Below are 15,071 nucleotides of genomic sequence, written 5' to 3'. Positions count from 1 at the left end.
GGGGCGCGAGGAGAGAGACTGTTCTCTGAAGACACGCGAGGAGGAGGGCTTAGAGACCAGCAGGACAGCAGCCAGGCCAACTACATCACAGAACTCGGTTTCTGAGCGAGACACAGGACTCAAGGACACCAGCCCTCGAGAAGGAAGTAATTTATGGTGCGCGCTCAGGCCGCCTCTGGCCCGGAGGCAGGACCGCGAGAGAAGCAGGCTGTTCTTCAAACGGAAGGAAGGAAATTGGAGAGGACAGGAAGCCCCGTCTCATACGTGAAGCTGGTTCTGAAAAACCTGATTAGAAGACACCTAACCACGTTAAGGAGAGGCTAATCCGATTGCGCGTGGGCAGCAGGCGCGGCCTGCAGGAGCGTTGCAGACGGGAAGACACCGGTGCCGGCTGGGGACGGAGCGGCGGCCGGGCTGGCTTCTGCTCCCGGCCAGCGGGAGGCGCTCACCCGGAGGGGAGCTTCTGCGGTGCTCTTCTGCGTCTGTCCTGGCCAGTGTGCACCAGGGCGGCCAGGACAGCAGCACCTCAGGTTTGGCAGCACGTGTGAAAGGCCAGCTGTGAGCGGGGCAGGTGATGAGGCCCAGGCGGCTGAAGGCGCAGGGAGAAAGGAACGACCCGCAGGGAGCAGAAGGCACCTCTGGGCTGTGCCTGCTTCGTGTTTTCTTCATAAATGTCGTGTCTACCAGGACTTCTACACAACACTGCACGTTTTAAATGTTAAGTAGATTAAAAAACAAACAAGAAAATTGGTCTCAGGTGGTGAGCTTGACGGTGGCCCAAGAGCACCTCCCTGGGACAGTTGCTGAGTGTCGGCAGCGGACCAAGCCCGGACACCGAGTCCCATGCCCACCAGATGCCCAGGGCCTGGTCTCCGGCCTCCCCGGCGACCCCTCCTGAGGACAGTGACCCAGACCCTGGCGCTGTGTGTGACAGCAGAGAACCCAACAATGGCCCAAGCCCAGAACATACAAAGAATCTCTGACCACCCCCACCCCCTACACACACATACAAGAAAACAACAAAACAGTAGAAAAGCAGCAAAACATATGAACAAAAAGGAGGAGGAAAGAAATCCAGATGGCCAGAGAACACGTGAGGAGGGACTCGACTGCATGGACAGGACGAAAACAGAATGAAACCACACAGAGGCCAGCGCGAGCCCACCGGGCTGGTGAGACGGATGGTCACACCAGAACCGGGACCAAGAGCCTTAGGTGTGCCTGCGCTGGACAGTCTCGTGACCGGCAGGGAGGGACGCAGGTGACAGGCAGGGCACAGCAGCTGGGCTCCAGCGGCAACAGAAGGGAAACAGCCCGACCACGCGGGAAGACTGAGTGGGGCCGGGTCCTGAAAGCCCGGCGGGGGCTCTGCTCTGCTTTCCCGCGTGCGGGGCTGGCAGCAGCGGGGCTGACCCCAGGCGTGCACGTGGCTTCAAGTGCAGGCCCATGTCTGCTTTACAGTCAGACCAGACATGAATTAAACTTCTTTTCCCTACTCTGCCCTGGGCTCTGTGTGTGGTGCTGAAGAGGACAGCTAAGAACAGAAGAGCCTGCGTCTTAAGAACGCAGACGAGGCCGGCTTTGAGAGTGAGAGCTGTCTGGGCAGAAATAAGGTGGTGGCTATGGAAAGGAGGCAGCCAGGCCAGCTCAGGGCCAGCGCAGGGCCAGCAAAGTGCTAGGAGGACTCGGCCCCACCCTGAGTGTCTCCCAGGATTCAGACGGGCACGAGTTCCCCGTCTCCCGCTGCAGCGCCTTCCAGGAGACGCTCCCGGTATTCCCCTCGAGAGAGCACAGCACAACCCTCCCCTCCCAGGTCTCACACAGCCCCTCCGTGCAGCTCTGGCCTAGAGCCGACGGGAACCGACGGGAGCCGGGCACCAGGTGCAAATTAAACAAGAGAGTAAATGTTTGAAAACTGGGGGGCACCACAGATTCAAAACATGGCCTGGCTGAGGCAATTATCCCCTCACAATAAATAACAGCAAATCAATCGCACTAATTGTTCCTCATGCCAGAGCTTAGTGGACTCTTCAGTGGTCTCTGAGTATTGATTTCTCGGTAATCGCTTGCGGTCAAAGATGCAGTATTTCCAGAGGACAGACTGGACACAATTAGACAGAACTGTCATTTAACATACGATAATTTCCATTTTTTTTCCCCGAGAAGTGCTTTGAAAATCTGGACTACACAGAAACGGGGGATGGCACGAGGGCTTTCAGCACAGACATCTCAGTTCAGAACATTTCAGGGGTGTCCGGTCCCCGAGGCCTCCCCGCCTCCGCCTCACACACAGGCACATGCTCAGAGGAAGAAAGAGGCGCAGCCAGGACCCGAGCCCAAGAAGCCGCGCGATGCCACCCACAGAACCCCAGACTCCTGGCCTCCGCCCCGTGGCTCAATAATTTCCTCGCAACTTGGAGCATGTTCTGGCGGCTGAGTTTATGTCAGTCAGAATTTTGCTTAAAGTCTTTGCTGCGTTTTGACAGCCACGCGTCTAACTGCGTCCCATGAGTCAGGGCAGAGGTGGGGGACACTCCCTGCTTGGCTCCAGGACGCGAAGGTGGACGCGGGCGGCGGGCGGGCAGCCCTGGCGGCAGGGACAGGGACAGGGACTGCGACCGCCCTAAGGGATGGCACCTGAGTAGGCACCTCACTGGGTTGTGGGTCTCGGTTTCTTCATGTACAGTGGGGATCGCAGTACCCACTTTTCAGGGTTCCGGGGGCCAGGCAGACCACATCCAGGGAGCACCTGCTGTCGTGCCTGACGCGGGGCTGTCGTGTCTTCTTCATCCTGACAGACATGGAGCTGAACACTCAGCCTCGTGGTGGAGCTTTCCGACGGAAAGATGAAGCATCTGGGGGTAGCAAGTTTCTGAGGCTCACCTGGAACTGTTTTTAAAAGGTGCTTCTCACCAGGCTGCCGAGGCAGGCACGTGCCTCCTTCCGCTCCCTTTCCCACTACGTCCAGACCGGAAAACAGGAGCAAACGGCTTGCACAGCCCCCTCCTGGCCGACCTCCAAACATCACCTCCGTTCAAGTCGGCATCTCAGCCCCTCGGGCTCAGATGTCTGGTGTCTCCCGTATACATGACTTGCTTCTGCTTCACATGGACAAAATCACCAGCCCTGGGGGCCTGTTCCATGATCAGGAACAAAAGGAAAGGTGACACTCACTCCCCGTGACTGGCAGACATCAGTCAATCAGAAGGGTTTGCCAATTGCTACAGGTTTTAAAAGCTATAGGTTTTACGTGATAGAATATTAAATTCACCTGATTACAACAGGGTTTTTACGTAAGCACAGAGCTGGAATCACTAGTCAGCTGGCCTGGGCCTCCCCAGCACACAGCATGTGAACTTCTCACAGCCGTGAACGTGCTTGCGGCTGCTTCCCCTGAGTCCGTGGCTTCCCCAGACCAGTGAGCCCGAGGACAGAGGCCGGGTTCTGCCCAAGTCCTGCCCAGCATAGCGCCTGGCACACTGTTGCAGAGAAGGGAGCAGAACCAACAGTAAGCTTCCACAGGCTTTGCCTCAAAAATTCAGGTGAACATTCAGTACTTTATTTGCACTTATGCTGTCTCTTAAAACTCTAAATGCTAAATTGTGGGGCCACGTACTCCACCTGTAATACTAAGGAAAAGTTCGTCAAAAGGGATCATGCTCAGCGAAATAAGCCAAAAAGAAAAAGAAAAATACCGGATGGTCTCACTCATAGCAGGAATCTAGAAAACTTAAATAAGGGACCAGGAAAATGAATAACTATAAGAAAGTGAAAATCAAAATCAACAAAAAACTATGAACCAGAGACACTTTTAGGGGGGCGGGGGCGGGAGGGGAGGGATTGGGGTCAGAATGGGGGGTTGCAATTGTATGGGGAATATAACAATAAAATTTATAAAAAAAATAAATAAATAAATAAATAAATAAATAAATCTTTAAAAATAAAAAAAAAAAAAAAAAAAGGTAATAAAACCAGCGGTTGAAATATCCCTTCTCAATATTTCTGTGAAAATACTTTAGCTATGTAGATTTTAATTTGACTACGGATTTTCATTTGACTCCTCAAGCTTCAAGCCATACATTTTTGAAGATTTGATTGAGTTTAGGTAAATGTCAAACATAAATTTAACAGTGTCTTTTCAAGATGATGGTCCGGCCAGTTTCCCTTTTGAAACAACACAGCTGAAGGTTAGTGGGCCCAGGAGAGGCCAGTCACCCTCCCCAAGTCAAGGCAGCGGCTGATGGAGCTCGGTGTAGCACGCCCAGCTGGTTCCAGAAATGAAGGATTCTAAGAAGGAGAGGTCAGCATTAAGTCACATGGAACAGTTTCCAAAATGCACAGATTTTGAAAACTGCTGACCTAAGAGTGATTTGTACTTTCTGCAGACTTGCACATTCACCCAAATGTCTGGACGGCTTTCCAGAAGTCTCCTCTCGGTGCAGTCAGCACCTCCCAGAGCAAAGGCCCAAAGTGCAAACTCCCTCTAGCACCTGGGCCCAGAGATATCTCCTGCCTCCGAAGGGCAGGGAGCAGTCCAAGAGAAGATGAAGGGAGGAGAGTATGAATGAGACCCTAGCCAGGGAGTCAGCCTGGGGGCCAGACAGGCCCAACAGTGCAGGCAGCACCACTCAGGAGAGACATTTGCTCTGCTCCAAGAAGGCGGCAGATTTATGAAGAGCTCTGTATGAGAAATGCACCTGGGGAAAGGTACTCTGTGTTAAGTAATATATTTATGGGGTCAGGAACACTTCAAGGAATGTACCACATGAGTGGAATCAGGTGACTATGACTCCCTGAGCAAAGAGAACACATCACAGGCACAAGCACGGAGAAGCTTAACCAAGAGGGGAGGAGAGAGCCTGCTTTGTTCTGTGTCATGCTCCTCTGCCCTGGTGCTTGGGTGCCTCCCTGCTGATCTGACCCTTAGATTCACACACACTGCACAGTTATTTCCAACCAACAGCCCTCACAGCTCCATTTCCTGCATCTGCAAGGGCAGCTGCAGAAGCCGACCTGGCCAGCGGTGCTGCTGAGGCATGCCCCGCACGCATCTGCAATTTTGATAGATCCTGCCAAACAGACCTCCTCAGGGATGCAGCCATTTCACTCCCAAAGACAGCAAATGAGAGGATGGCTCTCTCCTCACAGCTTCAGCGAGCAGTGTGCTGCAGGCTTCTGAATATTTACTAAACTGAGCAGTCAGTCATGGTCTCTTAGTGTGGTTTTACAGGCGGTGCAAGGAGGATTCTCAGGACACCGACTCTTCTCTGCACGACACCACAACGCACATCGTCACATGTCTGTGTGCCATGAAGAGTATCTATATGTGTGTTTTCATGAAATGGGACAACACCTATGAAATAATGACAAATAAAAAGTCAGTGCTTGTCACGCCTAATGCTCTCTGGTCCTGTGCTGGACTAGGAGGCTCCTCTAACTCCCAAAGGGAAACATTCTCAGCAAGCCATCTGGCAACTCACGGAGGTCACATTCTCCAACAGAGTCTTATTAGCAGTGAAACCTGACATTTTAATCTCCATCAAAAAAAAAAAAAAAAAGCAGATTTACAGGATGACCTCAATCCTGACTAAATTCTACAAGAAAAGGACCAAAAGGATTTTCCCAATCTTATTCAGCGAGGACATATTACCTTGATTTTTAAAATAAATATATAAATAAAAACAAGTAATTTAAAAAAGGAATGCAGGAGTTGGTCCTTATCACAGTGTTTCCTGACACAGATTATATCCTGTATATTCTATATCTAGATCTCCAAGAGCAAATTGGTTTCTTCTTGCAAGTCAACCGCAGTAGATGAGTAACGTCTGCCTGTAGTTCTCAGACCTCATCTGGATTCCTGAAACAGACGCCTGAGCTCTCAGTAATGTTTGTTTATGCTGAGGAAGGGGGTGGGAGGAGGCACACGATGTATTTTCTGATTCTGATGAATATTTTCTACCACAGAGCAGATATAAAAGGAAGGAAAAAGAAGGGGGGGGTGCAGTGGGCAGACTAACCACCTCCCTTCCCCCAAGATGTCCACCTTCTAATCTCTAGACGCTTGCCTGGCAAAGAGGAACTGAGGTGCCCCGTGGAATTGAGAAGGTGCCTCATCTGTTCTTAAGATGAGGACACACCTGGCTTCTCCAAGTAGACCTGCTATAAGAGGGGGCGAGGAGAGTCACAGAAGGGATGTGTTGAGGGGTGCTCTGAGCCAGCTTTGAAGAGGGAGGGAGGGGTCACGACCCAAGGCATGCAGGTGCCTCTAGAAGCCAGGAAGGGCAAGCCGGGGGACATTCTCCAGAGCCTCGGAAAAAGACAGCTCAGCCTCACCCCAATTTTAGCTCAGAGGGAGCTGGGGTGGAATTCTGAGCTGCACGACTGAGATAATGAGTGTGCGCTGTTCAGAGGTCACGGCAGTAACCGAGAGCAGGGCAAGAGTAGCTGCTACTGTCAGAGGGGAGGGTGGCTGGCCGGAATCGATTCCATGTCCCACTCAAGTGAGGAACACGACTTAAACTGGTCGTACCAAAGTGAGCCCCCACTGGTGGGCTGGGGGAGGCCGAGGCTTGGTTCCCGCTCAGGCCGCTCGGCAGGGAGGATGCCGACATGCGCAGGGAGCCCTGGGCTCGAGGCCGCGACCCCCATCCACTCAGCTGGGCGGCTCCGGAAGCCCCATCCTGGGCGGCCACAACGGGGTGGCAGAGACAGCCGAGAACTACATGTGGGAGTGACGCCTTCCGTCATGCTGCCCCCAGCCCGCTACCCTCACATAAGCCAACGGTTCCACAAATCTTAGAAAACAATGAGGATTTCAGGGCAGAAAGCCTGTTCAGCTGTGTCTCGTTAGGAAACATCCTCACTGAAACCAAGGGTGGCGCGAGAGTCCACTTCTGACCCAGAGAGCGAGGGTCGCTGAGCTGGGCCCAAGGCGCTCATGGAACAGGGAAGCTGCTGAGCTCTCCGGAGGTCCTCGGGCTGAGAAAACCGAGTCCCCAGAGAAATTCCTGCGAGCTATGAACTGTGACACGTGCTCTTAGTTCTGACGACACAGCACGTTCTCGGGGGGGAGGCTGCTCCATCATGGCAGGCGCACGGCCTCGGCTTCCCAGCCCCCCAGCCCCTTTCTGCCACAGCGAGTAACTGAGAAGACCAGTGAGAAAGGCGCAAGCTCTGGCCCCTTCCCAGCCTGGACATCGCCCCTTCCAGCCGAGGGGGTTCGCTCTCGGGCTATTCTGAGCAGACGAGCTATCGATGGAGAACACAGGCTGGGCACCATCGTGATGGCCACTGACCCGAGCACACGGGCGTGGTGGGGTCCGGCCACTGCCCTGTGTCTCAGGGGACAATGACACCTCCTGCGTACTGGGGGGCTCGAGGCACAGTGCGGGCAGACAGGCGAGGCTCGAAAGCGCCGCCCGAGGGTGTGACCAGCAGCCCCACACCCACTCCCCACCAAGCACTGCAGGGCCTCGTGCTCCCCCTTCCTCTGCCATCACCACCAATCTTGAGGGTCAAGCTGCCGAGTGCCGAGCTGAACATGTCCCTAAAGCAATTCACTGGACCGCAGCGCCGAGCCGTGGCCAAGCCCACCTCCGTGAAGGAAGCACCAGCGAACCGGGCAAAAGAACTCGGGAAGCGCCATCTCTGCAGCTGCTGCATGGGGGCCGCGGGGGCTCCGGGAGCGCCACCTTCAGTCTGTATGACAACCTGCCCGTGGCCGGTGCCCCCAAGCAAAGGGGGTGCCCTGCCCCAGCCCAGGTCTGCAGGCACAGCCTCGTCCCCAAGTCCACACTGGGGGATTTTCCGGCAAGCTCAGGGCTATCCCTAGCCTGCATCCCTCACACCCCCAGCCTTGGTTTCCAAGGCACAGAGGATGCAGCACTTGTGCACACAGAGCCCGGCAGCAAGCAGGCCTGAGGCGGTTGGGCCCGCTGAGGGGATGCCCATAGAGTAAGGGAGGGATGCCTCTCCCTGCCGGCTGAAGAGGACGACTTCACCGGCTCAGCCCGGCCCCTGGCCTCGCGGGGGCCCCTACCTTGAAGGAGGCGTGCTGCTCCATGTGCCGCAGCAGCTGGGGCTTCTGGGCCGCCGTGTAGTCACACACCGTGCACTTGAACTGCTTCCCTGTGGGGAGGGAGGGGAGACGTGAGCGTTGCAGTTGCCTGAGGGTGACCAAAAGGCCCAGGTCAAGTATCCCAAAGGACCTCTTGCATCCCGGGTTCCCGAGTCACAGAGGGGAGCAGCGCGTGGGTGGAGCAGGCAGGGCCTGCTGTCAGTGAGGACTGACACATAACACGGAGCAGGTTCCTGAGAAAGAGAGAGGGTGTCCAGGCACCTACAGCAAAGAGCTCCAGGAAGGGGATGTGGCACAGGCCAAGCTGGGTGGGCAAGGCAGAAGTGGGTCTTGCTTCCAGGCCCTGAGGTAGGAGGTGTGGAGAGAGCTGGCTCTGGAGGGGCTGCAGAGCCAGGGCATCAGGGCCACAGCTGCTCCCTGAGGGCGTTAGCCCAGAGCCAGAAGGACCCACAGAAGGCCGTGTGGGCGAGGGCAAGGCAGGGTGTGCCAGCGCTTCACTCTTCTTGGAGGGTAAAAGGCAGACCCCAGGGATGCAAGAAAGAAATCTAGAGAAATGCAAAGCACCGTTCTTTGAAGAGGACTAATGCTTTGGGATTATGCAAATATTCAAAAATAGGATGAACAGGCACACATGTGAAATCCAATTACTGGCTATATAGGGCACACAACACTTTTATCCTGATCAGTGTAAGTAAAACCTCAGTCCGTCACAGCACAAACCCGTGCAGCCAACACAAACACGGCCTGCGTCTCACCGCGCGTGGCCGTCCACCCCGCAGCCGCAGCGGAGGAGCCTTCCGGGCACCTGGCCACACACTCCTGCTCTTCCCAGGCCTCGCACTCCGCTCCTTCTCTGGGTGCAAAGCTGCCCGCTCCGCAGCCCCCAGTTCTCCCGCCCCTGCCCTGACGATGCCAATGAAGACTGGCATCTGGACATTCTTCACTGTACCTCCAAACTCCAGTCGGAGTCCAGCATGTCCCGTGGCTGGACTAAGTGCCCGCCCCTCCACGGCTCCCACACACGGCCACGCTGCTGCCCCGGCCGGGACTCCGCAGCGCTGCCGCCATCACCAGCCCTAAGACGGGGGCTGCCCCCAGCTGCCCACGGGCAGCCCCATGCCCTTCTCCTCTGACACCGGATGCAGGAACACAGTGCACGTGCCCTGCGCGTTTTCTTAAACTGCAAGAAACCAAGGGAGATGCTGTGCATCTGACGTAACACACTCACTGGGCACAGCCAAAGGACATAACAGTGTAACACGTCACTGCAACAACCGTACCCGTGACACCCAGCATTGGACCCCACGTTCCAGATTTTACTCATCTCGCAAGTCAGGGTCTCTTTCTGGCCCTACCTGGCTCCCTGGAGGGAGCCTGGCTCTGCTCCTCAATATGCAGGGGCCACTGGAGACATGGGCGGGGCACTCTTGCCCACCAGAGATGGGCTCAGACGTGGGTAGCAGGAGAAACCGTCCCCTGACAGACAGGGGTACAGGCAGGGGCCCGTTAGATTTATTCGTGGATAATGATGATATTAATGAACAGTTATGCTATATCATATTAATTATAATACACGGAAATACTACTTAGATAAGTCTATTTTAAAATTACAATATTACCTTTAAGCCTACTTACACCTTAACCACATGTAACACGGGCATCGCCATGTAAAGGGAAGGTGCCATGTTCCTGCCCCACCAAGTGAGGGGCGGAGCTGAGCGCTGAGGTGAAGCCGTGTGACAGGGGAGGCAGGTGGGCTCAGAACACATGATGGGTGACTTAAAACGCATGATGGGTGTTTTACTGCAAAACGCTACCCTTTCCTCTCTCTCTGTGCACGCCGATTCTATTAAGGTTCTCTGACACACACACAAATACGCTCTGTCGCTGGGCGCACAGCACAAGTTCTCCACGGAACCCCTCGGCCCTGTCTGCTAACAGCAATGATGTCCTGACTTCAGCAGAACATGAAGCAAGATCAAAAGAGAATTTTTTTTTAATTAATTGATTTTCTTAGACCATCGGACTGTGGGCCCGCTTGAAAGGCTGGGGTGTTGCACCCCACAGGCTGCTGCGCGCAGGCCAGAAGGAAGGGCTTTCAACACAGAACTGCACATGAAATCAGTGGATCCCGAACTTGCAGGTTCAAAAGAGTTCCATCTTCTACAAGGCCACCCCGCCTGACCAGGGGCCTGGGGTTTGTGGGTGCTCTTCCAAACGAGGCATTTGTGCATCTTTGTCCCTCTTCTTCATAGTAGCCAAATCTTGTGAACACGGGAGTGGTCATTCCTAGTCTGTGGGGGTAGGATTTAGCTTTCGTAAACAGCCAGAAGTCATTTTGGCCGAGTCTCGCCACTCAGATGGACAACAGATAGCTGAGCCTTCCCATGTTCTGGAGAGACGCTCTTGAGGAAAGCAAACACCCTGAGCTCACTGCAAAAGCACTGCAGAGAACAGGGAAACCAGGCTCACTGCAGGAACACAGGCCTCTGGCTACGACTCCAGAAGGCAGCGTCTGTTCCTGTGGAACTCTTCTCACTCGACCCAGAGGCCCCGGTGTCAGTCACCAGACACAGGTAGCGTGTACCGCATGCACCGCCGTGTGTCGCAGTCAGAGAAGCAGCACCAGGCAGTGGTGCCCAAGTCGGGGCAGCCTCTCCTTGAGGACAGGAGTGGGGCCGCAGGGGAGGGGGCGCGGCCACAAGGGCCTCCGTGTCCATGCAGGTGAGGGGGTGGCTACACAGGGGCTTCCTCTGAGAGAGCCTGTTGAGCCACACAGGTACCAACCCTGCACTGTGCGTGTATGCGGCACTTTAATTTTTTAAAGGTAACAAAATATAAAAAAACACAAGAACAACACAGGCTACCTTCCCCTGAGGCCCTTGGGAACTGGCATTAAATTAGCTCAGGAGAGACAAGAAGTTCCTGCAAACAGGTCTGAGGGCTGCCTGAGGGCCGGGGCAGTGCAGGCAGCTGCTGCAGGGCGAAGGTGAGCACGCAGGCAGCCCATGCCCCGTGATGGCCAGGGAGGCACCTTTCGGAGGCAGGCCGGCTAGAGGGGCCCACGGCAGACGTGACAGCCTGCTCCGAAACTCACCCCTCACTTCTGTCCGCCATAAAAATGGGGGATCTGGTACAACTCCCCTTCCAAAGTGGGAGAGTGGGGGAGACGTGTCCTCTCACACTGCTTCTGTTCACCCCTCAGAAGGCTGGTCATGTCTCCCGAAAGCTGGCTCTGTTTTCAAGTTTTCCTGGAAGTAGTGTGTTTCTGTGGGAAAGGTGACCTGCAGCCAGCATTTCAGGGACAGCTGACCGCTGAGCCTTGGGGCACAGGCCGGACCTGGCACTGGGGCGGTGACTGAGTTCAAGGCCACCAAGAGTAGGGCACAGGGCCTGGCGGGGGCCCAGGGAGTCGGGAGGGAGAAGATGGGCATGAGGAAATTCTGATCATGCTGCCTTGGGTTAGACAAAGACAGGGAGCCAGACCTAAGGGTGCAGGGACTGCTGTTCCGTGGAATGAAAATGCAGGGGCAGGCGGAGACCCCCATGTTCAGGAATGGGGCCATCTCCACTAGAGGGGCGCAGCAGCCACTCCTCACTTGCTGGCAGCTGTGGGGGCTCAGCGAACCCCCAGCCAGCAAGTAGCACTGAGAAAACAGACAGCACCTGCCGGCCCCCTGTGCCTCCTACAACACGCGCCTCTGCCTGATGAGGGTCCCTGAGGACGTTTCCAGCTGCTGAGTTCCTTTAAATAGAGCCCTCGATAAAACGAAGGCGGCTGGAGTGGCAGAGAGGTCTCAGACCATCATGTGCAAATACAACCAACCCCTTCATGCTCAGCATTTGGTTTCCATCAGAACACAAAGGAAGGCAGCGATGGAAAATTCCTTCTGATTTAAGGCAATGGGCTTGAAATACCTGTTAAATCACCTCCGTCCTGCTGCGTCAGACTGTGTGTACCTCCAACTTGAAGGCGCGCTGAAACACTTGGAGAAGGAAATCTGCATAAATCTAAACATCACTAGTAATAATACCTAGAGGCAGAGAAGTGAAAATGTCTTGTGACTATTTATCCAGTCTTACTGAAAAGGTGGCATTTTGCATAAGTAAATTTTTCAGAAAACTGACTTTACCCTTTTCAATGTGATACCCTATAAATATTAACCGGTGCATGGCGCCTTCCTAATGAGAGGCGACTGGGAGAAGAGCAAGTTGATCTCGCCTAAATGACGCCGAAGACGTAGATTAATAACTACAAACATCCATCCTGACGCCGTGTGGCTGAGATGACGGTGTGAGAAGCCTGACGACCAGCAGAATAAGCACTTGCACCCGATGCTCAGAATCAAGGGTCCACTCAGGGTGGCCCCAATTCCCTGCCCTCAGCCACTGTGGTGGCTGGTTACAACCTCCAGAGACCTGCCCAGGCCTCACTCCCAGAACCGGGAAATGCTGCTTTATGTGGCAAAAGGCATTTTGGAGATGTGAACAAGAATCTGGGGGACGGCCTCCCTGATGGCGCAGCGGGTTGAGCACGGCGCTGTGAAGCTGTCCGCAGCCTCTGCAGTGCGGGTTCAATCCCGGCCGGCTGCGGAGATACCCCCATGGCGCAGCAGACCTCTCCTGCCTCGCCTGCTGCTCCCCTCAACAGTGTATTTTGCTCCGTCTGCCTCTTCTGTTCCCCGCTCTGTCTCTGGTGAATCCTCTCACCCTCCTGCATATCCGGCCTGTACACCGGTCTTGTATAAATAAATAAATCTTTAAAAAAAAAAAGAATCTGGGGGACGCTAGCCCCAGGGGGATGCAGGTGGACTGGGTGAAAAGGCAAGGTCTTTAGGGAGTGGCGGCAGGGCCAAGTTGAAGGAGACGCAGGAGTGGAAGCAAGGGACAGGAGAGACTAGATGCAGCTGTGCTGCTGGCATGGCTGCTAACCGGCGGCCACACACGCCAAAGGCCTCAGGCAGGCTCTGCACGCTGGAAAGGCTAGGCAACATGTGCTCCCCCAGAGTCTCCGGGACTGAAGTTCTGCTGGGCCCTGGTGCCTAAGCTCTCCAGAGCTCACACAGAATGTGTCACTAAGCTGTGGGGGGAATGTCGCAGCAAGCCTGGGAAGCTAACCCACCCGTGACACAAAAGGGGGAACAGAGCGCTCATTCAAGATTGTACAGGCAGGAAGGCATTCCAACCTGGAGAGCCCTGGGACTCCCCGTTCTGCTCACAACCTCTCTCGCAGCCTGGCATGCCAGGCCTGCCACCTGGGAGGAGAGAGGCACCCCAGGGAGCAGGCAGGCGTTCTGCAAACACCTTTGCAGAGCACATGCCCTCAGGGCTGGCTCCGCGGTGACTGGTGCCATGGCAGATCACCCCAAAACAGCTACAGCAATAAAGATACAGTTTGAGAAATCTCAATACTTTAAAGCCTGAACTTCAAGCGACTGCAGACTTAGAGACTGATGATTCTCTGTGATTAGTTTATCAGTTTCGATACAAGGAAGACTGGATCGGCAAGGGACATGGAAGGAGCAGAAGGCAGCACAGTGGATCTTGTGGTTTATAAAAATGTGAGAAAAGTGTTTCAAGTAACCTCAACGGGGTGCACGTATAAAATGGCACCCCGGCTCTGGAATCAGCCCTATCGCACCCTCCGCCAGACACCGCCTTCATGGAGAAGCTGCAGACTCTTAACCACGTTCTGCAGCTGCCTCCATGCCCACCCCGCCCCGCGGCCTTTGATCCAGGGGGTTGCTGGAGGGACAAGGACAGCGAGGAGAGATCAGGCTTGTAAAGCCAGTGAACTTGAAAGGCCAACCAGGCAGGAGGCTCAGGGGCGCTTTCCAGAGCTCCCTGGCTGCAGGCGTGTGCCTGCTGAAGTGAAGAGCCGGGTGAGTGTGCTCCTCCCTCCCGGAGGGACTTCACTTTGCAGAGGGAAAGAGCTCAGGTCTCCCTCTCCAGAATATTTCAAGGTACAGATGTGGATCTGTTATAAGCTGCAGCCGTGAGGGATACAAGGAACTTCCTCCTCTCAGACCTGATTTCCACACTCAGTCTCCACTTGTCTAATTACAACCCAGACAAGAGTGCTTGAAGCTTGGATAATTTCTCTTTGTAAATTTTACCAGAAAACTTCTTAACTCAAGTATGTCAGAGTAGGCTGAATTGGGGGTGGGTGGGGAACCCAAAGGAATTAACACTGAACTTGAAAGCGCTTCCTTTCTGGTGGTTCAAGGAGTCTTGTTTGGTTATATAACACAGAGGCAGAGGCTGTGGGGCCTGTAACCCCCACCCCCCGCCCCGGTGGGCGGGCTCCTGCACAGGCCTCTCAACAGCACATCGTGTCCAGACGCCCTTGAAGTCAAAGGGGCGTGGGGGGTGTGTAGCACCGTGTCTGCAATAAACCCTCACGCCTGGTGACAGACATGCCAAGGGTTTAATCGGGTCCCTTTCAGATCAATACAGACATCGAGTGGCAAACGGTTTCTACACCACCTTCGCCTAGACTGACCTAGCCCTTCTGAGGTGCAACAATGAGGTCCTTTGGGAAAGAGGAAAGAATAAACAGGGATACGTCCCTTTAAAAAGGCTCACAGATGTGAAAAACGAGATTCGTAAGCAGCTAAAGGAGAGGGTAATTACTCAATCCCTTTTCACTTCATTAGAGACGCCCGCCCGGTGCTCTGTGACGCCTCATTCACAGGCATCCGACCCTGCGAAGCTGAGGGAGCTGGGATGTGGGGGCCCCTCCCGCACGGCAGGCACTTGGTCGGTCTCCAGCGCAGCCCATCCACAGACAGCCCAGCGCGGTGGGGTGAGACTTCTGTCACTTCACCCTCAGGGACTCAGGCCGGGGTGTGATTATCCTCAGTTTACTGAGGAGGAAATGGAGGCTGAGTGCACGCGGCAGTGACAGCCCTCCCTGCTCTGTGCCGCACACAGGCCTGCTCCGCAGGCGACCTACTGAATTACTCTTGATACAGTAAATACCCTTGAAAGCAAA

General features: G+C 54.8%; 1 protein-coding gene across 3 annotated transcripts in view; it reads right to left on the bottom strand.

Moving 5' to 3' along the window:
- Positions 1-15,071, bottom strand: part of ZFAT (zinc finger and AT-hook domain containing) — a gene marked incomplete at both ends in the record, with an annotated part of 68,239 nt that overhangs the window by 14,371 nt on the left and 38,797 nt on the right. For all 3 annotated transcript variants that reach the window (XM_084230886.1, XM_084230888.1, XM_084230887.1), the window contains one exon: positions 8,039-8,127. In XM_084230886.1, coding sequence (XP_084087012.1) covers positions 8,039-8,127 — 89 coding nt within the window. The remainder of the gene's footprint in view (positions 1-8,038; positions 8,128-15,071) is intronic.

The sequence above is a fragment of the Talpa europaea genome (assembly GCF_964194135.1).
Source record: "Talpa europaea genome assembly, chromosome: 3".
Classification (NCBI taxonomy): Eukaryota; Metazoa; Chordata; class Mammalia; order Eulipotyphla; family Talpidae; genus Talpa; species Talpa europaea.
Note: the sequence above shows the minus strand (reverse complement) of the source record. Positions and strands in the feature narration are given on the sequence as shown.